Below are 25,898 nucleotides of genomic sequence, written 5' to 3' on the forward strand. Positions count from 1 at the left end.
CACCTTTGACTTAATGAGTAAGAATCCTTAGAAGTGGGATCCAGAATTCCCGTTGTATACCAGGTAATTATATAAAAGCATAACACTGAATCCAGCTAGATTTTCACGTGATACAACATGATGCCATCACATCATCATCAGAGGCAAGTTAGTTTAAAACACCTTGCAGCCAGGTTTCAGATTAAAATCACCTGGAAAGCTTTTTAAAAAACTACCAGTTGTCATCTGAATGAGAGGAAGGTGTCCGGTATCAGAGGCTCCCCAAGTGATTCTTATCTGTAGTCAGGGTTGAGGATCCCTTGTTTAAATATACTTTTCTATAAAACACATCCAGCAGCATTTTCCAGAATTTTTCTTTCCCTTCCGATCAATTTCATGCCTAATAAGCTTCAGTTTTTATTATAAATTATTTAAATTTTATAAGACAAAATGTCAAACATTTTTGAGTTGATATTTTTAAGATTAAAGGATACTTCACAGCAGGACTAATCATGCTCCATTTAGCTACAATGATTTTCAAATACCCCAAATTAATCACTTCTTTGGACTTAGGTTATATGTATTTCAGCTATAAACAAGAATGATCCAGAATCTGAAAATAAGGGTGTGGGGCAAAAGCTGTAGCCTATTGGCTACTGGGCAATGCAAGTGCAGACAATCAACCCACTGACAGGAGGGGCCTGGATACCAAGATCTGGTGGCTTTGGCAAGATCACATCTCACTGTAGAAAAATACAAGCAACGAATACAGAGGAAACATTTTGCCATTTTGTAATTATGATTACCACAAAAAACCTTATAATGTGTGATGCTTATTCTATTACATGCTTCCACAGAACATATCTGAACATGAAGTTCTCTAGGAATCAATACTACTACATGGGAAAACATGGCTACAAAGTAAAAATTTTCCATCATGCATATGGATAAGTTATAAAAACACAGCCAGTAAAAGTAATATTTACAAAAGTAATAAAAACAGCACAATTACTGGGAAAAATGCCCATCTCCGCTTTTACTCCGTCGCTAATCCTGCTCCTGTTATTTCTCTGAATAAAGATTATTTTGATAGAATTTCAAAAGAGCCTTCAATAGACTAATCAGATTCTTCTGTTGATTTTATATTCTATTAGCTAAAATACCCTTGCTGATTTATTAAATTCTCCTACAGTTTAAAAACACAGTTCTTTTTCACTTAGTGGAAAGGAAACTACAAAGTCCTACTGTTCATCTGAGAAATAAACCTTGCATAGAAAATTTCTTTAATTCTGAAATTTTGTTTTATTCACAGAACTACCAGAATGTTATCTCACAACTAGTTGATATTATATGAAAGTTCACTATAAAGCAGTCACCACACATTTAGGATTTTTCTAAATATAAAACAAATGGGTTTATAAAAATGCTTACCAGACAAATAATTATTTCTTCATAACCTAGAAATAAGAATTATTTATGCGATAATTCTTAGCATTTTGGATGCCTTGATGTTACAAGTTTGTTGCAATATAAAAAGCAAAAGTTTACTTTTCAATGGACACAATCTGCACCTGACTGAAAGCATCATAACAGTGAGTTACGGCAATCAGTCATGCAAAGGCAAAGAAGAAAATCTGCTTTTTAAACAACACAAGTTTTCCACCTTAGGACAATTTAAGCACTGGTTCCATCTTCTTCAATAACCCGATTCATGCTGGTGCCATGTGTGATGTGAGTCATAGGATTAGTACTGAGATCTCTGATGCTGCTATGTCGTGACTGTTCATTGAGCCGATGAGAACTACTGTGCCTGGAGTGATCCGTGAGTCGTGACATGCTGCCATGAGGTAGTCTCTCCTCCATTCCTCTGTAACTGCAGGGAGTGTACCTAATATAGGAGAGTTTGTTTTGAAGTAGGTAACAGAACACACTAGAAAATAACACTAAAAATTTTCATGAAAATACCTCATCAAGTGAAATAATTAGGAAACTAACAAGTGAAAAAGTAACAACCAACTTTTGATGATTTACACTCTTGAATTATTCAAGTGGCCAAACAGAAAGGAGAGAAAATCTACTGATTAGGCTCAGAATTAAGGTATGCTTTGGAAAAGGACAGAAGCTGAAGTTAAGAAGAGCTGACTGATCTGGAGCTACGCTAACTAAGTAAGGATACTTTTCTCATTCAAATAAGTTTTAGGTTATGAGGTGGGTTCCAGCAGAGGAAGAACAGCAACAGAAGAAATATGGCATTGTCCCAGGGAGTTTAGAAGAATGGTTATAATCAGTAGGACAGCAAACTCCAATTTTACGAAAAGAGTAGCATTGGAAAAGCGAGCAAATGAAATTAGAGGAGAAATTACCGTGACCTTAAAAAAAAAAAAAAAAAGTGAGGGAATTGGCAAGCAATGATGACGCTAGGTGCCTGACAGCTTCTTTCCAGAGAGCCCAGTTAACAGCTGAATTAACTACCTGTAAATGGTCTTAATTACTTTTCATTAGGGCTTCAGGCTGTGAGGATGCTATTTTGTAAAAGCTACAACAACTTAAATACAGAAGTAGCAAACTCCTAAGGCTTTGTAATGCATATTCCTGAAAAAGCAAATTCTCTCCTTATCCCTAGCCAAGGCACAGCTTGAGTATGTCAACTGGGCTACTTGGCTTATTGCAGACTGTCTTCTCTGTCATTCTACTTACCTTGAAAGACACCAGTGGGAGCTGTTAAAATTTCTTTTGTTGCAATTCTGACTCACTGAGCCCCCATTAGAGGTAAGAAAACTCACACTCAAACATACTATACACTTTTTGTAAAAAAATATTTAATTTAGAATAACAAAGATCAAAGAAAACAACTGAAAATAATTTATAACTTTAATTAACACATTAAACTTTAAGTAGTATTTCTAAAAATAAAAAGGTAGCAGGCCATTCCTTTTTCAAATAGTCATCAAAACAACTAATCTGGGGCTTCCCTGGTGGCGCAGTGGTTGAGAGTGCCTGCTGATGCAGGGGACGCAGGTTCGTGCCCCGGTCTGGGAAGATCCCACATGCCGCGGAGCAGCTGGGCCCGTGAGCCATGGCCGCTGAGCCTGCGCGTCCGGAGCCTGTGCTCCGCAACGAGAGAGGCCGCAACAGTGAGAGGCCCGCGTACCGCAAAAACAACAACAACAACAAAAACAAACAAACAAAAAAAACACAACTAATCACAAGCAGCTGAAGACCTATTGGCTGTCAAAAAGCATTTATCATTTCCCTCATTTAATGATTATAACAAATTTCATGACTCAGTATGAATCATTTGTAAAATTTAAAGATTGATTCATATACCACTGAGCTGATCTAGTATTATAGCAGTGCTTGTCAAATAATGTTTTCATTAGATCACAGAGTTTAAAAATTAAGTCCTTTAAAATTATAAAAGAAAGCATGTCTTTTTTCCCAGTTTGCATAAAGCAAAAAAGAACATTTAAGAATAAAAAGCTACATTTAAAATATTTTTTAAATTCCTCATGTTAACGGAATGGTTTATAAAAGAGCATTTAATTCTTGTTTATTAAAAGAATTCACATTCAGAATACAAAGGTTTTAACTTTGGTTTGCAAGTTTTGGTAAAATAATTACAATGTTTGCAAATGAAAATATTTCATAATAAGCCTGTTATTCCAGTTAATAATTATTTTACATAATAATCATTGCCCTAAACTGAGTGAAAGATTTCTCCAAATATGATTTGCCAGCCAATATGGAGACCTTTCACCTCTCAATGACTTCATAAGTATCTATTTCAAACAAATATGGCAAATGAAAAATAGCAAAATATGATGCAGTGTTCTAGGAATGATATCAAGGTAATTAAAAATATGAATTGAGTATTTTCTAAAATGAAATCTGTCTTTGAGTTTAATTTAATGAATAAGACCAAAAGAATACTTTTTTTCATAGAAAAAATTGAGTTCTTATGTCTAATTATTTAAGTGAAATATATGGCTATCCACAAAGTTCTAGAATATGAACCACCTGCCCATGGATAATTAGGACTCAACTACATAGTAAAATGTCACCTATTTACCAAGCTAACCACTCTTTCTCAAAACTCCATCTACCTACTCATCTACTTCCTTTTTTTTGCGGAACGCGGGCCTCTCACCGTTGTGGTCTCTCCCGTTGCGGAGCACAGGCTCCGGACGCGCAGTCTCAGCGGCCATGGCTCACGGGCCCAGCCACTCCGCGGCATGTGGGATCTTCCCAGACCGGGGCACGAACCCGTGTCCCCTGCATCGGCAGGTGGACTCTCAAGCACTGCGCCACCAGGGACGCCCCCACTTCTTTTTTTACATCCTCTCATCTAACAACCAATTACTTATTCTTTGAAGTTGACATACATGTGAAGGTATATTTACCGAAGTCTTATTCTATTTTACGTAGCACTGAGATCAGTAATTATCCATCAAGGAGTCTGGACTAGAGTGAGTACTGAGAAGCAGGAATGTGTGTATACGTGTGATCTCACAGCCAAGATACCATGAAATGATGAGAAAACCATGGCCAAATATAGTGTTCACGTGTAAACTTAAAAACTGATGCAGAAAGAAATCGCCATGAGATGGCATGCCCACATTATTTCTAAAGTTGTTTGATAGATTTATTTGTCTCCTAATATGCACCGGGCTAGATACAGTAGGGGAATATACAAATGTCTGTCACCAAGTTCACATCCTCCAGAAACTGCAAACTTAGCCAAGGAAAAACAACTATTGAAAATAGGTCACACCGAAAGAATGATTAAAAAGCAATTAATTAACTGCCATGGATATGGGAATCAAGCAGGCCTTAAAGGATGAGTATGATTTTAATTTATCAGAGATAAGAAAGGCCATTACAGGAGGTCATAGTATATCCCCTAGTTTCCATGACATTATACTTTCATAGATTCCTTCATATGTCTATAAGCACTTTCTCTGAATCACATGCTAGGCTATTCTTATTGTATTATTATTTCTTTTTTTTTAAAGGCACTTAATTTTTTTTTTAATTTTTAAAATTTTTGGCTGCGTTTGGTCTTCGTTGCTGCACGTGGGCTTTCTCTAGTTGTGGTGAGTGGGGGCTACTCTTCGTTGCGGTGCACGGGCTTCTCATTGCAGTGGCTTCTCTTGTTGCAGAGCACAAGCTCTAGGCGTGCAAGCTCAGTAGTTGTGGCTCGCGGGCTCTAGAGCACAGGCTCAGTATTTGTGGTGCGTGGGCTTAGCTGCTCTGCGGCATGTGGGATCTTCCAGGACCAGGGCTCAAACCCGTGTCCCCTGCATTGGCAGGCAGATTCTTAACCACTGTGCCACCAGGGAAGTCCCTCTTATTGTATTATTATCATTACTGTATTTACCAAGGTCTTGTTCTTGGTCTGTTCTTTTTTTTATTAAGATTCAAGGAATTCTATCTCACAATTTTAATTACCAACTACCTTATATTAAAGATTATAAACTTTCTTAGCTAAACTCCCATTCCATTCAGATTACTGACGCTGAAATCCCCCTATATTTAATTGCCTTCAGAAATTCTCTACTCAATATGAACTTATCTTGTATTACCATTCACTCATCCTACTTATCTCTGAGATATTTTCATGGGCCAATCTGATCTTCCCCTTTTCTGAAGTTCTATAACATTGATCATCTCTAATACTCACTGCTTTAATTATATGCTGGCTTGCACTATTTTTTAGTTGGTTCTTATGTATATGTCCTATCTTTCTCATAAGGTTATATTCTTCTAGAGTGCAGAAATTATACTTTAGCTTTCTTCTATATATCTCTTTATACACAGAATGCCACACGCATAAGAGCTGTATTCTAACTGTTCATTCCTTATTGAAAATGATAAGGCTAATAATGTCAAACATCAAATAATGCTGAGAGTCAGTTCATGGAGGGTGGTGTTGACAAAACGTACTCTGAAAGATTCTCTGATTTCCTCCCTCTTTATGAGTGTCTTAAGTTAAGACCTCTAAATTACTCTAGAAACTTCCCAACTGGGCTTACTTACAATCTCCTCTCCTATGCTGTTGTCCAAGTGATCTTCCTAAAATACAAATCTGATTTTATCACCCCAATGCTCAAAGTCTTCTAATAGTTTCTCATTGCTGTAAGGGAAAAAAACTCCAAACTTCCCAGCATGTTTCATCTCCTACAGTTGCCCTGGTACTTAACTGCCCATTTGTCCTCCTTCCCTCCTCATATGCTGTTTCCTTGTCTGAAATTTCCAACTGCCTCCTCTGAATCCTATTCAAATTAAAGTGCTATCCTGTTTGTGAACAAGACTTTCCATGGTGACTTAAATGGTTTTCTTCTCTGGAATCCCAAAGCACTTTGTACATGATTTTATCATACCCATTAAAGTATATTACTACCAACTGTTTACTCTTCTGTCTTCCATCTCTGTGTCCCTAGCACTTAGAAGAATGCTTTTTATTTAGGAGTGCTGAATGGAAGGAAAAGGCAGGAAAGAGGAGATCTTTGAATGTGATTAAAAAACAGGGCATTGGTGATGTCAGAAGTGGGTAAGAAGGTGAAAAAGACTAGAAATACAAGGAATGAAGGATGCAATTGGTAGAACGGAAATATTCAAAATATTCATTTCAAAAATCTGGCAAGGAAAAGAAAAAGAAATGGATAAAAGATAGAAAATATATGATAGTCAAAGAAAGGCTGCTCCTTTATAAAACATAGGGTAGCTGACCAAGTTAGAAGGCGAAAGAAAGCAAGTTGAGAGGACAAACCAGAAGGACTAAAAAGACAGTAAGTATAGGAATCATACCCTATACTAGGAGGACAGGGAACACTGAGAGAAAGGCTGGAATGAGACTGGAAGGATACAGGACAGCTGTAGAAACAGAGATGTTTCAAAGTGAACAAAGAATTTCAGGCATTATAATTTTCATTCTTTCAGTTTCCCAAACTAGAAATATTAAAAAAAAAATCTTTGGCACATTCCTTCTCTCCAATTGCTTTAATCCATCTCCAACTCCTATCACTTCATTTCTTCTTTTCAAATATCCTTCAGATCAGCTCTTCCTCTCTTGCCACTGCCACTGTTCTTCCATAAGCCTTCATCATCTCTCAGCTGAATTAATGCAAAGCTCCTAAGAAGTTTCTAATTCTAGTGTCTCCACCATCAAATTTAACAGGAAAGCACATCCAGCCCACTCTCAAACATTCTCTGTGAAGCTTTTTCCCATCCCCTTCCCCACCAGAATTAATCACCCCCTCGTCCAAGCTACTAAACAGGGGTTGGCCAACTATGGTCTGCCAGTCAAATGAGGCCCCTTGCTATTTCTGTAAACAGTTTTACTGGAACACAGCCATTCCCATTTTGACTACATATTGTCCATGGCTGCTTTCATGCTACAACAGCAGAAATGAATAGTTGCCAACAAAGACCATATGACCCACAAAGACTAAAGTTATTTATTATGTGGCTCTTTATAGAAAAAGTTTGCCAACCTCTGGACTATACTATTATATTTGCATTTTACTTTAATTATTAACTTATAATAATGATAATAAAAGTTGGTATCAGGCACTTACGGAGATGGGCACTGTTCCAAACAATTAGGTACATTATCTCATTTATTGTTTACAACATTGCTAAAGGGGCAAATATTATTACTATTTCCATTTTACAGATGAGGAAACTGAGGTTTATCATTCCAGACTCCATGCTTTTAATCACAACATGAATAATGACTACACTATCTTTCTTGAGCTTATTAAGAACAAAGATCATGCCTAAATCATCTTTGTATTCCCAGAGCCTAGCACAATGCCTGACATGGTAGGTATCCCATAACTGTTTGCCAAATTAATCTTACTAAAATAACCACTTTTACCCTGCCTTCTCCCTGATCAGTAATACCCGTCAATGACTCCATATTGCTTGCTGCATCGAGTCAAACTCTAAACTCCTCTGACTGGCATTAAGTCTGACCATAATCTGGGACAACTGTACCTAGGAAAGTTCAAAAACGTTAATAATGATCAACTTCTTTTTCAGAATTGGCTACTCTTCCAATAGTAGTAGTCACATTGGCTACTCGCCATGTGACTCTAATTCAGCACACGAAATAAACTAATCTACCAATAAAACTCACCTGCCATCACGGGATCTGTGGAGGCTGCCATGGTAGCTGCTCACTTTGCTGTGGACACTCCCTGCTTTGCTTCTCTGATCATCCACCATGGCCAGCTGAGTTGAAGAAGCATGTGTGGATGTTCCTTGAGTGGAAGTTCCTCTTGATTTTCTTATAATAGGAGTATTTGGATCCCTCAGGAGGGACTGAGCGAAATCAGGTTCCTGGAGTACCTGTCGGCTCTCATTCACTATCCTAGACAACAAAATACTAAGTTTAAGATACAGACTAACATCTCTACTTTTTTGACAAACTGATGTTATTCTTGAAATTAATTCCTTCCCAAATAATGTCTTTAGGACAGATATAAGGTAACACTGTTGACCGAAGAGAGAATATAACAAAAATCTGTGTCAATCTGTTCCCAAAAGTGGTATGATAGAAAGAAGTTCGTATTAGAATAAGGAAATCAGGATTTTAGTTCCAACTCTGTCAATAAATATGTAATCTTAGGCAACTCACTATCCCCTTTTCTTAATTTTCCTCATCTATAAACTGAAGGTACACAATTTCATCATTTCTAAAAAGTCCCTTTCAGCTAAAGAAATTTATCATTCTCAAGGACACTGAAATATTACAAAGGTACTATTATAAAGTAGAAATACTATTTTCTTGCATGGTTTATGGAAGTAGTAGAGGCCTCATCATGGCACAGACACATTTTTTAGTTTGTAAGAGCAGTTGTTTTAAGGTAACAAGTTGACTTTATGACAGAGCATTTGTCTAGTGCTGGAATAAACATGAATGATCATAACTAGAACAAAACATATGAAAAATTAATTTAAGCAAACATACAATTAAGTCCCAGACCCATTAAAGGCTTAGGAAAAAAGAATTAAGGGGATGAATTATGTCCAGAGCAAAAGTTTTTCTTTTTTTTTTTTTGTGGTACGAGGGCCTCTCACTGTTGTGGCCTCTCCCCTTGTGGAGCACAGGCTCCGGACGCGCAGGCTCAGTGGCCATGGCTCACGGGCCCAGCCGCTCCGCGGCATGTGGGATCTTCCCGGACCGGGGCACAAACCCGCGTCCCCTGCATTGGCAGGCGGACTCTCAACCACTGCGCCACCAGGGAAGCCCCAGAGCAAAAGTTTTTAACTGCTATGAAAGGGTTAAAAGCAGACAGATGTTCATGATGATGAACAAAGTGGTAGTTAATAAAAGAGCCAATTAAATATTTGCAAAGGTCAGTGTATCAGTTTGTGTAAATAATGACTATGAGAATCATACATAAAGTTAAAATTAGACAATTTCATTAAAAAAAACTCTCCAACATGTAAAGATTGGATCATAAATTGAGAAAGTGCATATATTCTAAGTTTTCGAATTAGAAAAAGATCATTGTTGTTATCCCGTTGTTGTTTTAGTGCTGGGGTAGAAGGGCTGAAAGAAGACTAATATTTGTTGAGTACCTGAATTGTGCCAGGTATTTTACATATACTCTCCTTTAATCTTTCTTAATAATGTTTTTATTATAGAGATTAAGTCCTAAAAAGATTAGATATCCATTAATAATAAATATTGTGATCCCCATTTTATAGATGAAGAAACTGAGGTTCTAAGGGATTAAGGGACTTTCCAAAAGTCATACAACAAAACAGCAGTTGGGGGTGTGAGGGAGGGAGATGCAAGAGGGAAGAGATATGGGGACATATGTATATGTATAACTGATTCACTTTGTTATAAAGCAGAAACTTTGACATACCACTGTAAAGCAATTATACTCTAATAAAGATGTTTAAAAAAACAAAAAACAGCAGTTGGGGATCAAACTTAAGTTTAAATGGCTTCAAAGACAATCATAAAGTAATGATAAAACATAATGTTTATGTATATGATAAAAACAAAATGTCAAAAACTAAATAGAATAAAGAACAACTCAAAGATAGTTAAAACAACATTTGTTCTTGTGTTATCAATGGCCCTATTCATATATACATACATCCCAAGTCACTCTGGATTGCTGAATTTGTTTTCTAAACTTATTTTTAAAAATTGGTTCAAACTGACTTCTGGTCATTCCAAAAATTTAATCCACCTTCAAATGGTGAAGGTCTGTCCCCTCATTTTACAAATAAGAAAACAGAGGTCCAGAGAAATTAAGTGCTGTGACCCAGATAATTCCAAAAGAAATTTCTAAAAATATTTCAATCAGTGTCAGAAATATTAGCATAAGCGCAGTCTTAAATGTGGCTTCACTCAGAGTAAGAACACTAATTTGATTTGCATAATTTTAGAAGCCAGTCTTTTGACACACAGTATAACAGAGGGGTTAAGAGCAGGCTAGAGTCAGACTGCTTGGGTGTGAATCTCAATTCTACCATTCACTAGCTATTAAACCTTGGTTCTATGCCTCAGTTTCTTATCTGTAAAATGACGATCTCCCTCACAAGGTTGTTTAGAGGATTAAATGATTTAATAATATGTAAAATGCTTAGGACAGTGCTTGGAGTATTAAGTGTGCTCAATTAATTGGTAACCATTATTATGATTACTCCATAGTCATTTCCCAAAGGCTCAACCAGACAAATGCTAGAAATGGCTGTAGGGTGCTCACACTCTTGAGGAGTGGTACCCTAGCCCAGAGCACTGGAGGGTCACAATGACTTTGTTGGGTTGCGAGGGTGGTCCATGGTTCCAGAAAACCAAATAGAAGGGTTCTTGGGAGTTCTAACCAGTTTCGAAAGGATTCTGACCCAACCAGGATCCCCCAGTAACTGGAAAGATTCCCCAAAAGGGTAGCTTGGGCTTAGCTCCATCTGGAGTTTCTAGCACAACAGAATTGTTGTATTACAGAATTGTTTGTGTATGGTCCAGAGATGACCAGGAATGTTTAATTCAAACCCTCAGAATTATGTTTTACTGTGATTAAAACATATTTTAAAATTTCAAAAAATATACAGATAAATCCCCCAAGGAAGGATGTTCCACAAAAAGCAAGGACTTGGCCTGTTTTGTATCCTAATGAATCCTTGGCATCCCAATATAGTTCAAAGCACACAGTAAACATTCATTAAAGACTTTCTCAAAGGATGAATTCTTAGGAAATACATTTTTGTTGTTGAATTCTTCTTTCCTTCTCTGCCCTATGAAACTGTATTTAAAGGGGAAATGCATTATCTGATATTACTAGCAGTAGTCTCAGATATGGTAATATGAAATGTACACTTTAAAACTGTGATTTTAAAAAATCTCAATCTAATCGATGTAACAGAAGCTGCTAATTACTGGTATTTTAGAAAATACAGATCCTGCTAATGCAGTACTTTAAGTTGTATAAAAAAAGTACATTAACCCATACAAGACACAATAACATTTTAAATATCTTAAGAGTTTTATAGACTATCCCACCAAATCCATTTTCCATGGAACTTAGGTTAAGTAAAATCATAAGAATATAGACTCCACTAACTTAGAATATGCGATAATTCAAATATAGTATACATATAAGACTTATCCTTAGTAAACACTTTGAAGTCATTTGTTCCTTTGTGAATACTGCAGGGTCTTATTTTGTTTTGTTTTGTTTCATTAATTATGGGGTCAAAAAATTCAAGATTCCTCAAATATGCCCTGAGAAGACTGCTTTGGCACATCTTATATTTTACCATGACAGTCTAATATGCAATGTGGCCAACTATGAATTAAAATAATTTCTTTAACATACTCCATTTTATCTACTAATATCATTTTGCTATTTTGGCTTTAACGTGTATCTCATGAGAATGGAATAACATGCTCTCTCTTTAAATAATTTATGGTACAACCTGGAAGAATGATGGACAGTTGGAAATGGAAGTCTAATCTAATACCTATGTGACTTCAGCCAAGGCACTTAACCTCTCTGTTCCTCAGTTTTCTCATCTGTAACACTGAGATGATAATACACACCAGTCCTCAGAGAAGTGTCAAGAAGATCAAATAAGAATATATATAAAATCATTAATTTGTTTTTAATTTTAAGAAGATTATAATTTGGATTTTTTAAAATAAAGATTGGTCTTCCCTCAAATATTCTGAATTAGTAAGGAATAGGCCTTAAGCCTGGTTCTACTTGGCTATCTTTTCTGAATAAGTTTTTAACTGTGATTTAAGGTTTAATCATAACTGGTGGAAGCTGAGGTTACAATCTTTTTGGAATACTTCCTCCAAATCCAAATTATTTTAACACAGGAAACACAAAGATATAGCGTAAATGTGAAGTTTGTGAACACCATGATAATTTACTTCAACTTACTCTTTTTTCCTACGACCATGAAAAAAACTGGCCCATTCAAAGCATGTCTTTTTGCTTCCAACCCAAAAAATGGAAGGAATACCAACTATGAGAGCCATCAGGTATTTCATCAGAAAGACAATCAGGTCTGGACGACTCATTTGAGTAACCTACAAGAAGGGAAAGAAAAATATCTTACACATATAAATAGAATTTTCTATTAAAGGCCATTATAAAATCTTTTAAATAAAATAAATAGTAAATAATTCTATAAGTCTGATATTTTCACTTACACAGTTCTATAGTTAATTTTCTTATTATATGGAAAAGACACACTACTGAAAATTTGACAACAAATTTATGTTCTATATTTTGAGTTCTATAGTCTTCTTATTAGCTCATTTTGGATACCTTCTAAAGAAAAAGATTACTAATATAGAAAATATACCATGAATAGGAATAGAGGCTCAAATAATACCTATACTCTTCTTGGCCAATTTCACTCACCTTATCATTGGTCATCACAATATACAATTAGGAAAGTGTTAATCTTTCCCCCCCATTTTATTAATTTCTGTTTTTATATTTAATATGCTCTTCCTCCTACCTACTTTCATGTTTACTTTGCTGGCTGTTTTCAAGCTTCCTCTTTAACCTATGAGTGAGTTTTTTAGTTTCTATTCAGATGAGTTTTTTTAAAAGTTCTTTTTATTGTTGATTTCAAGTTTAGTTACTGTGGTCATAGAATGTGGTCTATTTGATTCTGGTTACCTTAAATTTTGGGGACTTCTTTTGTGATTTAGGACACAGTCCATTTTAAAGTATTCCTCGTGTGCTCAAAAATAACGCTTACTCTCTATTTGTTGGGTACAAAATTTTCTATATGTATTAGATCAACTTTATTAGTTGTGTTGTTCAAATCTTCTATACAGGCATCCTCAGAGATATTGTAAGTCTAGTTCCAGACCACCACAATAAAGCAAATACCACAATAATGTGAGTCATGGGGATAATTCTGTTTCCCAGTGCATATAAAAGTTATGTTTACACTATAATGTAGTTGAATAAGTATGCAATATTTATTCATAAGTGTCTAAATAAGAATGTTCATACCTTAATTAAAAAATACTTTATTGCTAAAAAATGCCAACCATCATTGAGCCTTCAATGAGTCGTGCTCCTTTTGTGTGGAGAGTCTCGCCTCAACGTTGAAGGCTGCTGACTGATCAGGGTGGTGGCTGCTGAAGGCTGGGTGGCCGTGACAATTTCTTAAAATAAGACCACAGTGAAGTGTGCCTCATCCATTGCCTCTTCCTTTCATGAACAATTTCTCTGTAGCAGGCAATGCTGTTTGATAGCATTTTACCCAAAGTAGAACTTCTTTCAAAACTGGAGTCAAACCCTGCCACTTCTTAATCAACTAAGTTTATATAATATTCTAAATCCTCTGTTGTCATTTCAACAAGATCTTCACAGTATCTTCACCAGAAGCAGATTCCACCTTGAGAAGTCAGAGATTGTAGCAATTTAGTCACATCTTTGAGGCTGCACTTATAATTCTAGTTCTCTTGCTACTTCCACTACATCTGCAGTTGCTTCCTCCACTGAAGTCTTAAAGCCCTCCAAGTCATCCATGAGGGCTGGAATCAACTTCTTTCAAACTCCTGTTAATGTTGATATTTTGACCTCTTCCCATGAATCATGAATGTTCTTAATGGCATCCAGAATGGTGAATCCTTTCCAGAAGGTTTTCAATTGACTTTGCCCAGGTCCATCAGAGGAATCACTATCTATGGCAGCTATAGCTTCAGTGTAATTTCTTATGGGAATTCCCTGGTGGTCCAGTGGCTAGAACTTGGTGCTTTCACTGCAGTGGCCCGGGTTCAATCCCTGGTAGGGGAACTAAGATCCCACAAGCTGAGCAGCACGCGGCAAAAAAAAAAAAAAAAAAAAAAGTGTATTTCTTAAATAATAAAGACTTGAAAGTTGAAATTACTCCTTGATCTGTGGGCTGCAGAGTGGATGTTGGGTAGGCAGGCATGAAAATAACATTAATCTTGTACATCTCCATCAGAGTGCTTGGGTGACCAGATGCATTGTCGATAAGCAGTAACATTTTCAAAGGAATCTTTTCTTTTCTGAGCAGTAGATCTCAACAGTGGGCTTCAGTAAACCATGTTGTAAACAGTTGTGCTGTCATCCAAACTTTGTTTTTCCATTTAGAGAGCACAGGCAGAGTAGATTTAGCATAATTCAGAATGGTAAATGAACATTAGCTTCAACTTAAAACTCACCAGCTACATTAGCCCTTAACAAGAGTCACCCTGTCCTTTGAAGCTCTCACGCCAGGCACTGACTTCTCCCCTCTAGCTATGAAAGTCCTGGCAGCATCCTCTTCCAATATAAGACTTTCATCTACATTGAAAATCTGTTGTTCAGTGCAGCCAGCCACCTTCATTAATTTTCTTAGCTAGATCTTTTGGATAACTTGCTGCAGCTTCTACATCAGCACTTGCTGCTTCACCTTGCACTTTTATGTTATAGAGATGGCCTCTTTCCTTAAATCTCATGAATCAACGTCTGCTAGCTTCAAACTTTTCTTCTGCAGCTTCCTCATCTCTCGGCCTTCATAGAATTGAAGAGAGTTAGGGCCTTGCTCTGGATTAGGCTTTGGTTTAAGGGAATGTTGTGGCTGGTTTGATCTTCTATCCAGACCACTAAAACTTTCTCTATATTAGCAATAAGGCTTTCCCACTTTCTTATCATTAGTGTGTTCACTGGAATAGCACTTTTAATTTCCTTCGAGAACTTTCCCTTTGCGTTCACAACTTGGCTAACTGTTTTCAAGAGGCCTAACTTTTTGCCTGTTTCGACTTTCAACATGCCTTCCTCACTAGGCTTAATCATTTCTAGCTTTTCATTTCAAGTGAGAGATGTGCAACTCTCCCTTTCACTTGAACCCTTACAGACCACTGTTAAGGTTAGTTGGCCTGATTTCAATATTGTTGTGTCTAAGCTAATAGGGAGGTCCAAGGAGAGCCTTTTATATGCACATGGAAACCAAAAAATTCGTGTGACTTGCTTTATTGTGATATTTGCTTTATTGCAGTGGTCTGGAACCAAACCTGCAATATCTCTGAGGTATGTCTGTAATGTGAGAATTACCAAAATGTGACACAGAGACAGGAAGTGAGCAAATGCTGTTGGAAAAATGGTACCAACAAACTTGCTCAACACAGGGTTGCCACAAACCTTCAATTTGTAAAAAATGCATTATCTGCAAAGCACAATAAAGCGAAGTGCAATAAAACGAGGTACACGTTTTCCTGACTGATTTTCTGTTTACCTATCCATTTTAATAGAGGTATGCTAAACCGTGGGCTCATCAGTTTTCCTTCTAATCCTGTCATTTTTCACTTTTAAGCCTATGTTACGTGTTACATAAATGCTCTAGCTGCCCAATTTACTTTTTTAGTGCTCTTCACCTTTAACAGTATTTTATGTGACATTAATATTGCCACATCAGCTTTTTATTTCATCATACCAGCACATCTTCAAGGTGTATCTTTTCCTATTTACCAATGTATTTCTTTCAAGTCTGTTTGGGTTATACTGCTGCTTTTAAACAATATATAGTTTACTCCTTCTAACGTATAAACTCCATGAGGAGTTTTTTTCCCCAACGGTTTTATCCCCAGAGCCTAGACCAGTGTCTGGCACATAGTTAAGTGCACAATAAATACTCACATACATTTACAATATATACTTATACTTCGTATTATGAGAAAAAAAATACATTGAAAATTATTCAGCACTGCTAGAGACTGGTTCAAGATGGCAGAGTAGGAGGACGTATACTCACTCCCTCTTGCGAGAGCACTGGAATCACAACTAACTGCTGAACAATCATCAACAGGAAGACACTGGAAATCACCAAAAAAGATACGCCACATCCAAAGACAAAGGAGAAGCCACAATGAGACGGTAGGAGGGGCGCAATCACAATAAAATCAAATCCCATAACTGCTGGGTGGGTGACTCACAAACTGGAGAACACTTATACCACAGAAGTCCATCCACTGGAGTGAAGGTTCTGAGCCCCACGTCAGGCTTCCCAACCTGGGGGTCCAGCAACTAGAGGAGGATTTCCTAAAGAATCAGACTTTGAAGGCTAGCTGGATTTGACTGTAGGACTTCAACAGGACGGTGGGAAACAGAGACTCCACTCTTGGAGGGCACACACAAAGCAGTGTGCACTTTGGGACCCAGGGGAAGGAGCAGTGACCCCAGGGGAGACTGAACCAGACCTAACTGCTAGTGTTGGAGGGTCCCTTGCAGAGATAGGGGGTGGCTGTGTCTCACCATGAGGACAAGGACACTGGCAGCAGAAGAACTGGGAAGTGCTCCTTGACGTGAGCCCTCCCAGAGTCTGCCATTAGCCCCACCAAAGAGCCCAGGGAAGGCTCCAGTGTTGGGTCGCCTCAGGCCCAACAACCAACAAGGAGGGAACCCAGCCCCACCCATCAGGAGACAACAGGATTAGTGTTTTACTGAGCTCTGCCCACCAGAGCAACACCTAGCTCTACCCACCACCAGTCCCTCCCATCAGGAAACTTGCACAAGCCTCTTAGATAGCCTCATCCACCAGAGGGCAGAAAGCAGAAGCAAGAAGAACTATAATCCTGCAGCCTGTGGAACAAAAATCACATTCACAGAAAGAGACAAGATGAAAAGGCAGAGGGCTATGTACCAGATGAAGGAACAAGATAAAACCCCAGAAAAACAACTAAATGAAGTGCAGATATGAAACCTTCCAGAAAAAAGAATTCAGAATGATGATACTGAAGATATTCCAGGACCTCAGAAAAAGAATGGAGGCAAAGACTGAGAAGATTCAAGAAATGTTTAACAAAGACCTAGAAGAATTAAAGAACAAACACCTCGAAGAATTAAAGAACAAACAAACAGAGATGAACAATACAATAACTGAAATTAAAAATACACTACAAGGAATCAATAGCAGAATAACTGAGGCAGAAGAACGGATAAGTGACCTGGAAGACAGAATGGTGGAATTCACTGCTGTGGAACAGAATAAAGAAAAAAGAATGAAAAGAAATGAAGACAGCCTGAGAGACTTCTGGGGCAACATTAAATGCAACAACATTCGCATTATAGGGGTCCCAGAAGGAGAAGAGAGAGAGAAAGGACCCAAGAAAATATTTGAAGAGATTATAGTCAAAAACTTCCCTAACATGGGAAAGGAAATAGCCACTCAAATCCAGGAAGCACAGAGAGTACCAGGCAGGATAAACCCAAGGAGAAACACACCGAGACACACAGTAATCAAACTGATAAAAATTGAAGACAAAGAAAAATTACTGAAAGCAACAAGGGAAAAACAACAAATAACATACAAGGGAACTCCCATAAGGTTAACAGCTGATTTCTCAGCAGAAACTCTACAAGCAAGAAGGGAGTGGCATGATATACTTAAAGTGATGAAAGGAAAGAATCTACAACCAAGATTACACTACCCAGCAAGGATCTCATTCAGATTCGAAGGAGAAATCAAAAGCTTTACAGACAAGCAAAAGCTAAGAGAATTCAGCATCAAGACCCGTATATATGCTGTCTACAAGAGACCCACTTCAGACCTAGGGACACATACAGACTGAAAGTGAGGGGATAGAAAAAGATATTCCATGCAAATGGAAATCAAAAGAAAGCTGGAGTAGCAGTACTCATAAATGATAAAATAGACTTTAAAACAAAGAATGTTACAAGAGACAAGGAAGGACACTACATAATGATCAAGGGATCAATCCAAGAAGAAGATATAGCAATTGTAAATATATATGCACCCAACATAGGAGCACCTCAGTACATAAGACAACTGTTAACAGCTATAAAAGAGGAAATCGACAGTAACACAATAATAGTGGGGGACTTTAACACCTCACTTACACCAATGGACAGATCATCCAAAATGAAAGTAAATAAGGATAAAGAAGCTTTAAATGACACAATAGACCAGATAGATTTAATTGATATTTATAGGACATTCCATCCAAAAACAGCAGATTACACTTTCTTCTTAAGTGCACACGGAACATTCTCCAGGATAGATCACATCCTGGGTCATAAATCAAGCATCAGTAAATTTAAGAAAATTGAAATCATATCAAGCATCTTTCCTGACCACAATGTTATGAGATTAGAAATCAATTACAGGGAAAAAAACACAAAAACATGGAGGCTAAACAATATGTTACTAAATAACCAAGGGATCACTGAAGAAATCAAAGAGGAAGTCAAAAAATACCTAGAGACAAATTACAATTTAAACACAATGATCCAAAACCTATGGGATGCAGCAAAAGCAGTTCTAAGAGGGAAGTTTATAGCAGTACAAGCCTGCCTCAAGAAACAAGAAAAATCTCAAATAAACAATCTAACCTTACACCTAAAGGAACTAGAGAAAGAAGAACAAACAAAACCCAAAGTTAGCAGAAGGAAAGAAATGATAAAGAATAGAGCAGAAATAAATGAAATAGAAACAAAGAAAACAATAGCAAAGATCAATAAAACTAAAAGCTGGTTCTTTGAGAAGATAAACAAAATTGATAAACCATTAGCCAGACTCATCAAGAAAAAGAGGGAGAAGACTCAAATCAATAAAATTAGAAATGAAAAAGGAGAAGTTACAACAGACACCACAGAAATACAAAGCATCCTAAGAGACTACTACAAGCAATTCTATGCCCATAAAATGGAAAACCTGGAAGAAATGGACAAATTTTTAAAAAGGTATAACCTTCGAAGACTGAACCAGGAAGAAATAGAGGCTATGCGCAGACAAATCACAAGTAATGAAATTGAAACTGTGATTAAAAATCTTTCAACAAACAGAAGTCCAGGAGCAGATGGCTTCACAGATTAATTCTATCAAAGATTTATAGAAGAGCTAACACCCATCCTTCTCAAACTCTTCCAAAAAACTGCAGGGGAAGGAACACTTCCAAACTCATTCTATGAGGCCACCGTCACCCTGATACCAAAACCAGACAAACATGCTACAAAAAAAGAAAATTACAGACCAATATCACTGATGAATATAGATGCAAAAATCCTCAACAAAATACTAGCAAACAGAATCCAACAACACATTAAAAGGATCATACACCATGATCAAGTGGAATTTACCCCAGGGATGCAAGGATTCTTCAATATACACAAATCAATCAATGTGATACACCATATTAAGAAACTGAAGAATAAAAACCATATGATTATCTCAACAGATGCAGAAAAAGCTTTTGACAAAATTCAACACCTGTTTATGATAAAAAACTCTCCAGAAAGGGGGCACAGAGGGAACCTACCCCAACATAATAAGGGCCATATATGACAAACCCACAGCAAACATCATTCTCAATGGTGAAAAACTGAAAGCATTTCCTATAAGATCAGGAACAAGCCAAGGATGTCCACTCTTCACCACTATTATTCAACATAGTTTTGGAAGTCCTAGCCAGGGCAATCAGAGAAGAAAAAGAAATAAAAGGAATACAAATTGGAAAATAAGAAGTAACTGTCACTGTTTGCAGATGACATGATACTATACATAGAGAATCCTAAAGATGCCACCAGAAAACTACTACAGCTAATCAATGAATTTGGTAAAGTTGCAGGATACAAAATTAATGCACAGAAATCTCTTGCATTCCTATACACTAACGATGAAAAATCTGAAATAGAAATTAAGGAAACACTCCCATTTACCACTGCAACATAAAGAATGAAATATGTAGGAATAAACCTACCTAGGGAGACAAAAGACCTGTATGCAGAAAACTATAAGACACTGATGAAAGAAATTAAAGAGGATACAAACAGATGGAGAGATATACCATGTTCTTGGATTGGAAGAATCAACATTGTGAAAATGACTATACTACCCAAAGCAATCTACAGATTCAATGCAATCCCTATCAAATTAGCAATGGCATTTTTTACGGAACTAGAACAAAATATCTTAAAATGTATAGGGAGACACCAAAGACCCCGAATAGCCAAAGCAGTCTTGAGGGAAAAAAACGGAGCTGGAGGAATCAGACTCCCTGACTTCAGACTATACTACAAAGCTACAGTAATCAAGACAACATGGTACTGGCACAAAAACAGAAACATAGATCAATGGAACAAGATAGAAAGCCCAGAGGTAAACCCACGCACCTATGGTCAACTAATCTATGACAAAGGAGGCAAGGATATACAACGGAGAAAAGATAGTCCTTCAATAAGTGGTGCTGGGAAAACTGGACAGCTACGTGTAAAAGAATGAAATTAGAACATTCTCTAACACCATACACAAAAATAAATCAAAATGGATTAGAGACTTAAATGTAAGACTGGACACTATAAAACTCTTAGAGGAAAACATAGGAAGAACACTCTTTGACATAAATCACAGCAAGATCTTTTTTGATCCATCTCCTAATGGAAATAAAAACAAAATGGAATGGAAATAAAAACAAAATGGAATCGAAATAAAAATAAACAAATGGGACCTAATGAAACTTAAAAGCTTTTGCAAAGCAAAGGAAACTACAAACAAGACGAACAGACAACCCTCAGAATGGGAGAAAATATTTGCAAATGAATCAATGGACAAAGGATTAATCTCCAAAATATATAAACAGCTCATGCAGCTCAATATTAAAGAAACAATCAACCCAATCCAAAAATGGGCAGAAGATATAAATAGACATTTCTCCAAAGAAGACATACAGATGGCCAAGAAGCACATGAAAAGCTGCTCAACATCACTAATTATTAGAGAAATGCAAATCAAAACTACAATGAGGTATCACCTCACACCAGTTAGAATGGGCATCATCAGAAAATCTATGAACAACAAATGCTGGAGAGGGTGTGGAGAAAAGGGAACCCCTCTTGCACTGTTTGTTGGTGGGAAGGTAAATTGATACAGCCACTATGAAGAAAAGTATGGAGGTTCCTTAAAAAACTAAAAACAGAATTACCATATGACCCAGCAATCCCACTACTGGGCATACACCCAGAGAAAACCATAATTCAAAAAGACAAATGCACCCCAATGTTCATTGCAGCACTATTTACAATAGTCAGGTCATGGAAGCAACCTAAATGCCCATCAACAGACGAATGGATAAAGAAGATGTGGTACATATATACAATAGAATATTACTCAGCCATTAAAAGGAACGAAATTGCATTTTGTAGAGATGTGGATGGATCTAGAGACTGCCATACAGAGTGAAGTAAGTCAGAACGAGAAAAACAAATATCGTATATTAACGCATATATGTGGAACCTAGACAAATGGTACAGATGAACCGGTTTGCAGGGCCGAAATAGAGACATAGATATAGAGAACAAATGTATGGACACCAAGGGGGTAAAGCGGCGGGGTGGTGGTGGTGGTGTGATGAATTGGGAGACTGGGATTGGCATATACTAATATGTATAAAATGGAAAACTAATAAGAACCTGCTGTATAAAAAAATAAAATTCAAGAAAAAAGAACAGTCTAAATGAGCAACAACAGCAAAGGGGACAAGTAAATACGGATTATTTTGCAACCGCTAAAGATCGTAAATATGGAAACTACGTAGCAACTTGGAAAATAGCTTATAGGGTAATGTTACTTTAAGTAACCAGGATACATATGTATGCATACACCATGATTCAACTATTTTAAATTTTGTTTTCAAAATGAGACAAAAGGAAAACTAAAAACAATATGGTTAGAGAGTGAGATTTTGAGGCTTTTATTTCTTTTTAAAGTTTGCTCTAATGTACTATTTTGTTTGTGCTATGAATAAAAATCAAGGTGGAGCAGTACAAAAAAAAAAATTATTCAGCACCTCCATCTCCTTGAACAAGATTATGCTCCTAGCACACTTTAGCTACCTATACTCGTTATTGTTTTCCAGACATTCAGAACAACCTTTACAAAAAGAACTGGTTCTGTTATTATTATTGTTAATTAACTTTGCCAAAAAGTACACTCGACTCCTATCTTTGGCGTTCTCTTTTCTTCTTGCTAAAGGATGCCCTTTAGAAATTCTTACAGATAGGGTATGCCAGAGATAAATTATTTTAGTCTTTGCCCAAAAATGTCTTTATCTTGTCCTCAATCTTGAATGGTGGTTTAGATGGATAAAGTCATCATCTCTCAGCATTTTAAAGACATTTATTCATTAGCTTCTATGATTGCTGTTGAAAAGCTTGCATAATTGATAATCTTTTGGAGATTTATTTCTTCTGGTAGCTTTTAAGTTTGTCTCTATCATTCTGTCTTATAGTTGCAATGAATGTTTCTCATTGTGATTGGTTTTTATTTGTCCTGCTTAGTATGCAGAGTGTACATTTAATCTGAGAACTCAAGTTTTCAATTCTGAAAAATTCAAAGACATTAGCGCTTTAGTTATCACTTCTTAGTCATTCTTATGGTCTCCTGTTCTAGAACTCCCGTAAGATGTATATTGAAGTCCCTCTACCTAATTTTTAAAATATCTCTTAATGGCATAATTAGATAATTTTGAGTATTTTATGTCTCTCTGCATTCTGCATTCTGGGTGATCTCTTCAGAACAATTTTCCATTTCACTAATTCGCTCTTCAATCATGTCTACTTTAGAGTTCATTCCATCTATTGACTTAATTCCCATAACTTCATTTCTAAGCTAATTGGTTTTTATATTTGTCTATTCTTATTTCATTTCTGCTAATTTATCATAATTTCTTACTCCTTTAAAGTGGTTTTTATTATTTATCTTTTGAAGAATCCTAAACATACTTATTTTAAAAATAAGTCTTTAAAAAATTTTATTACTTTTATTTCATCTGGGAGTGAGTCCATCTTCTGACTGTTTTTATTGGACGTCTTTCTAGGTTTAGCTTTTCTGTTTCATTGTGCTTTGGAATTTTAGTTTACAGATCTTGCATGAGAGAGTTCTCCCTCTGTCTTTCTCTCTCCCTCACTCCCTCCATATATCTCACCTGTTTCATTCCTTTTTTGTCTTCACCAGTACCCATGAGGCCCTAGTTAAAAACCAAGTCTAATATTTGTGACTGCACACTCCAGATATTATCAGGTACTGCAGGTTCAGGGACTGAGTCATTGCAGTTTGGCCCTCCTACATCTCTAGATAAGTATTTTAAGCATTTTTATACTATATACAGCTTCAGAGAACAGTTGTACCTTTTATACAAACTTCCTTTCAGGAGCAGGAGAGTCCCATTTCCAATTCCTACTTTTAACCAGTGCACCTAGTTCTGGTCCGGACTCCCATGTGACACTTTTACCTCCCTATATCCCATAGAAAATGAATGCCCTAGCCACCTCCAGCAACTTCAGACCTAGATTCTAGTAGCCCCTGTTTTTATCTCTAGTCATCATTTTGCATTTCTATTCTACAAATTATTTTGCCTCTTAGGCTGACTCTGTTTAAAATTTTTTCTTATTACATTTTATCTCTAACTGGCACATGATTATAGTTGGACTGGTAAGTTCAAAACATGGAACTTAAACCACAGTCATAACCTGCAGTTAAGGTGTAATTCCTCTAAGATTTACATAAAAGTCAAACAACAAATATTTATGGATTATCTACTACTCTAAGAATAATGTTATTCAAAAAGCCCCATGAGACTTATAAACAGAAGTAAGGTTTGACTAGTGTTCCCACCAAGCTGATAATCTAGATGAAAATACAAATTAAAGAAATCATAGAATAGTTAAGAACTAAAATTAGGAAGAGTCACTAAAAGCATGATCACCTAATCTATGACAAAGGAGGCAAGAATATACAATGGAGAAAAGACAGCCTCTTCAATAAGTGGTTCTGGGAAAACTGGATAGCTACATGTAAAAGAATGAAATTAGAACATTCTCTAACACCATGCACAAAAATAAATCAAAATGGATTAGAGACCTAAATGTAAGACCAATTACTACAAAACTCTTAGAGGAAAACACAGGCAGAACACTCTCTGACATAAATAGCAGCAAGATCTTTTCTGATCCCCCTCCGAGAGTAATGAAAATAAAAACAAAAATAAACAAATGGGACCTAATTAAACTTAAAAGCTTTTGCACAGCAAAGGAAACCATCAACAAAATGAAAAGAAAACCCACAGAATGGGAGAAAATATTTGCAAAAGACGTCACCAACAAGGGATTAATCTCCAAAATATACAAACAGCTCATGCAGCTCAATATCAAAAAGAAAAACAACCCAATCAAAAAATGGGCAGAAGATCTAAATAGATATTTCTCCAAAGAAGACATACAGATGGCCAAGAGGCACATGAAGACATGCTCAACATCACTGATTATTAAAGAAATGAAAATCAAAACTACAAAGAAATATCACCTCACCAGTTAGAATGGCCATCATCAAAAAATCCACAAACAATAAATGCTGGAGAGGGTGTGGAGAAAAGGGAACCCTCCTACACTCTTGGTGGGAATGTAAACTGATACAGCCACTATGGACAACAGAATGGAGATTCCTTAAAAAACTAAAAACAGTGCTATCATATGATCCAGCAAACTCACTCCTGGACATATATCTGAAGAAAACCATAATTCAAAAGGATATATGCACCCCAATGTTCATTGAAGCACTATTTACAATACCCAGGACATGGAAGCAACCTAAATGTACATTGACAGAGGAATGGATAAAGAAGATGTGGTACATATATACAATGGAATATTACTCAGCCATAAAAAAGAGCGAAATAAAGCCACGTGCAGTGACATGGATGGACCTAGAGATTGTCATACTGAGTGAAGCAAGTCAGACAGAGAAGGACAAATATGATACCGTTTATATGTGGAATCTAAAAAAATGGTACAAATGAACCTATTTACAAAACAGAAATTGAGTCACAGATGTAGAAAACAAACTTATGGTTACCAAGGGGGAAAGGGGGGGGGAGGATACATTGGGAGACTGGGATTGACATTTACACACTACTATATGTAAAATAGATAACTAATAAGAACCTACTGGGCTTCCCTGGTGGCGCAATGGTTGAGAGTCCGCCTGCCGACGCAGGGGACATGGGTTTGTGCCCCGGTCTGGGAAGATCCCACATGCTGTGGAGCAGCTGGGCCTGTGAGCCATGGCCGCTGAGCCTGCACGTCCGGAGCCTGTGCTCCGCAACGGGAGAGGCCACAACAGTGAGAGGCCCGTGTACGGCAAAAAAAAAAGAACCTACCGTATAGCACAGGGAACTCTGTGATGTGTAATGACCTATATAGGAATAGAAACTGGAAAAGAGTTGGATATATGTATAACTGACTCACTTTGACATACAGCAGAAACTAACACAGCATTGTAAATCAACTATACTTCAATAAAAAAAATAATTAAAAAAAGAATCACTAAAGCAGATCACAAATAACCTTCTCATTAACAAATACAATGGCTTCTTGTTGGCTTTCTTTTTTTAAACACTTCTACATAGT

General features: G+C 36.8%; 1 protein-coding gene across 1 annotated transcript in view; it reads right to left on the reverse strand.

The window, feature by feature from the left end:
* Nucleotides 1-207: 207 nt before the first annotated feature.
* Nucleotides 208-25,898, reverse strand: part of FZD3 (frizzled class receptor 3) — an 89,511-nt gene continuing 63,820 nt past the window's right edge. Inside the window, exons 5-7 of the mRNA XM_029203216.1 lie at nt 12,393-12,541; nt 8,120-8,353; nt 208-1,867 (exon numbers count right to left, since the gene is read on the reverse strand). Of these exons, the coding sequence (XP_029059049.1) occupies nt 1,654-1,867; nt 8,120-8,353; nt 12,393-12,541 (597 nt within the window). The 3' untranslated portion in view covers nt 208-1,653. The remainder of the gene's footprint in view (nt 1,868-8,119; nt 8,354-12,392; nt 12,542-25,898) is intronic.

This window comes from Monodon monoceros, unplaced genomic scaffold, assembly GCF_005190385.1.
Source record: "Monodon monoceros isolate NGI ecotype Baffin Bay Population unplaced genomic scaffold, NGI_Narwhal_1 Super_Scaffold_5, whole genome shotgun sequence".
Classification (NCBI taxonomy): Eukaryota; Metazoa; Chordata; class Mammalia; order Artiodactyla; family Monodontidae; genus Monodon; species Monodon monoceros.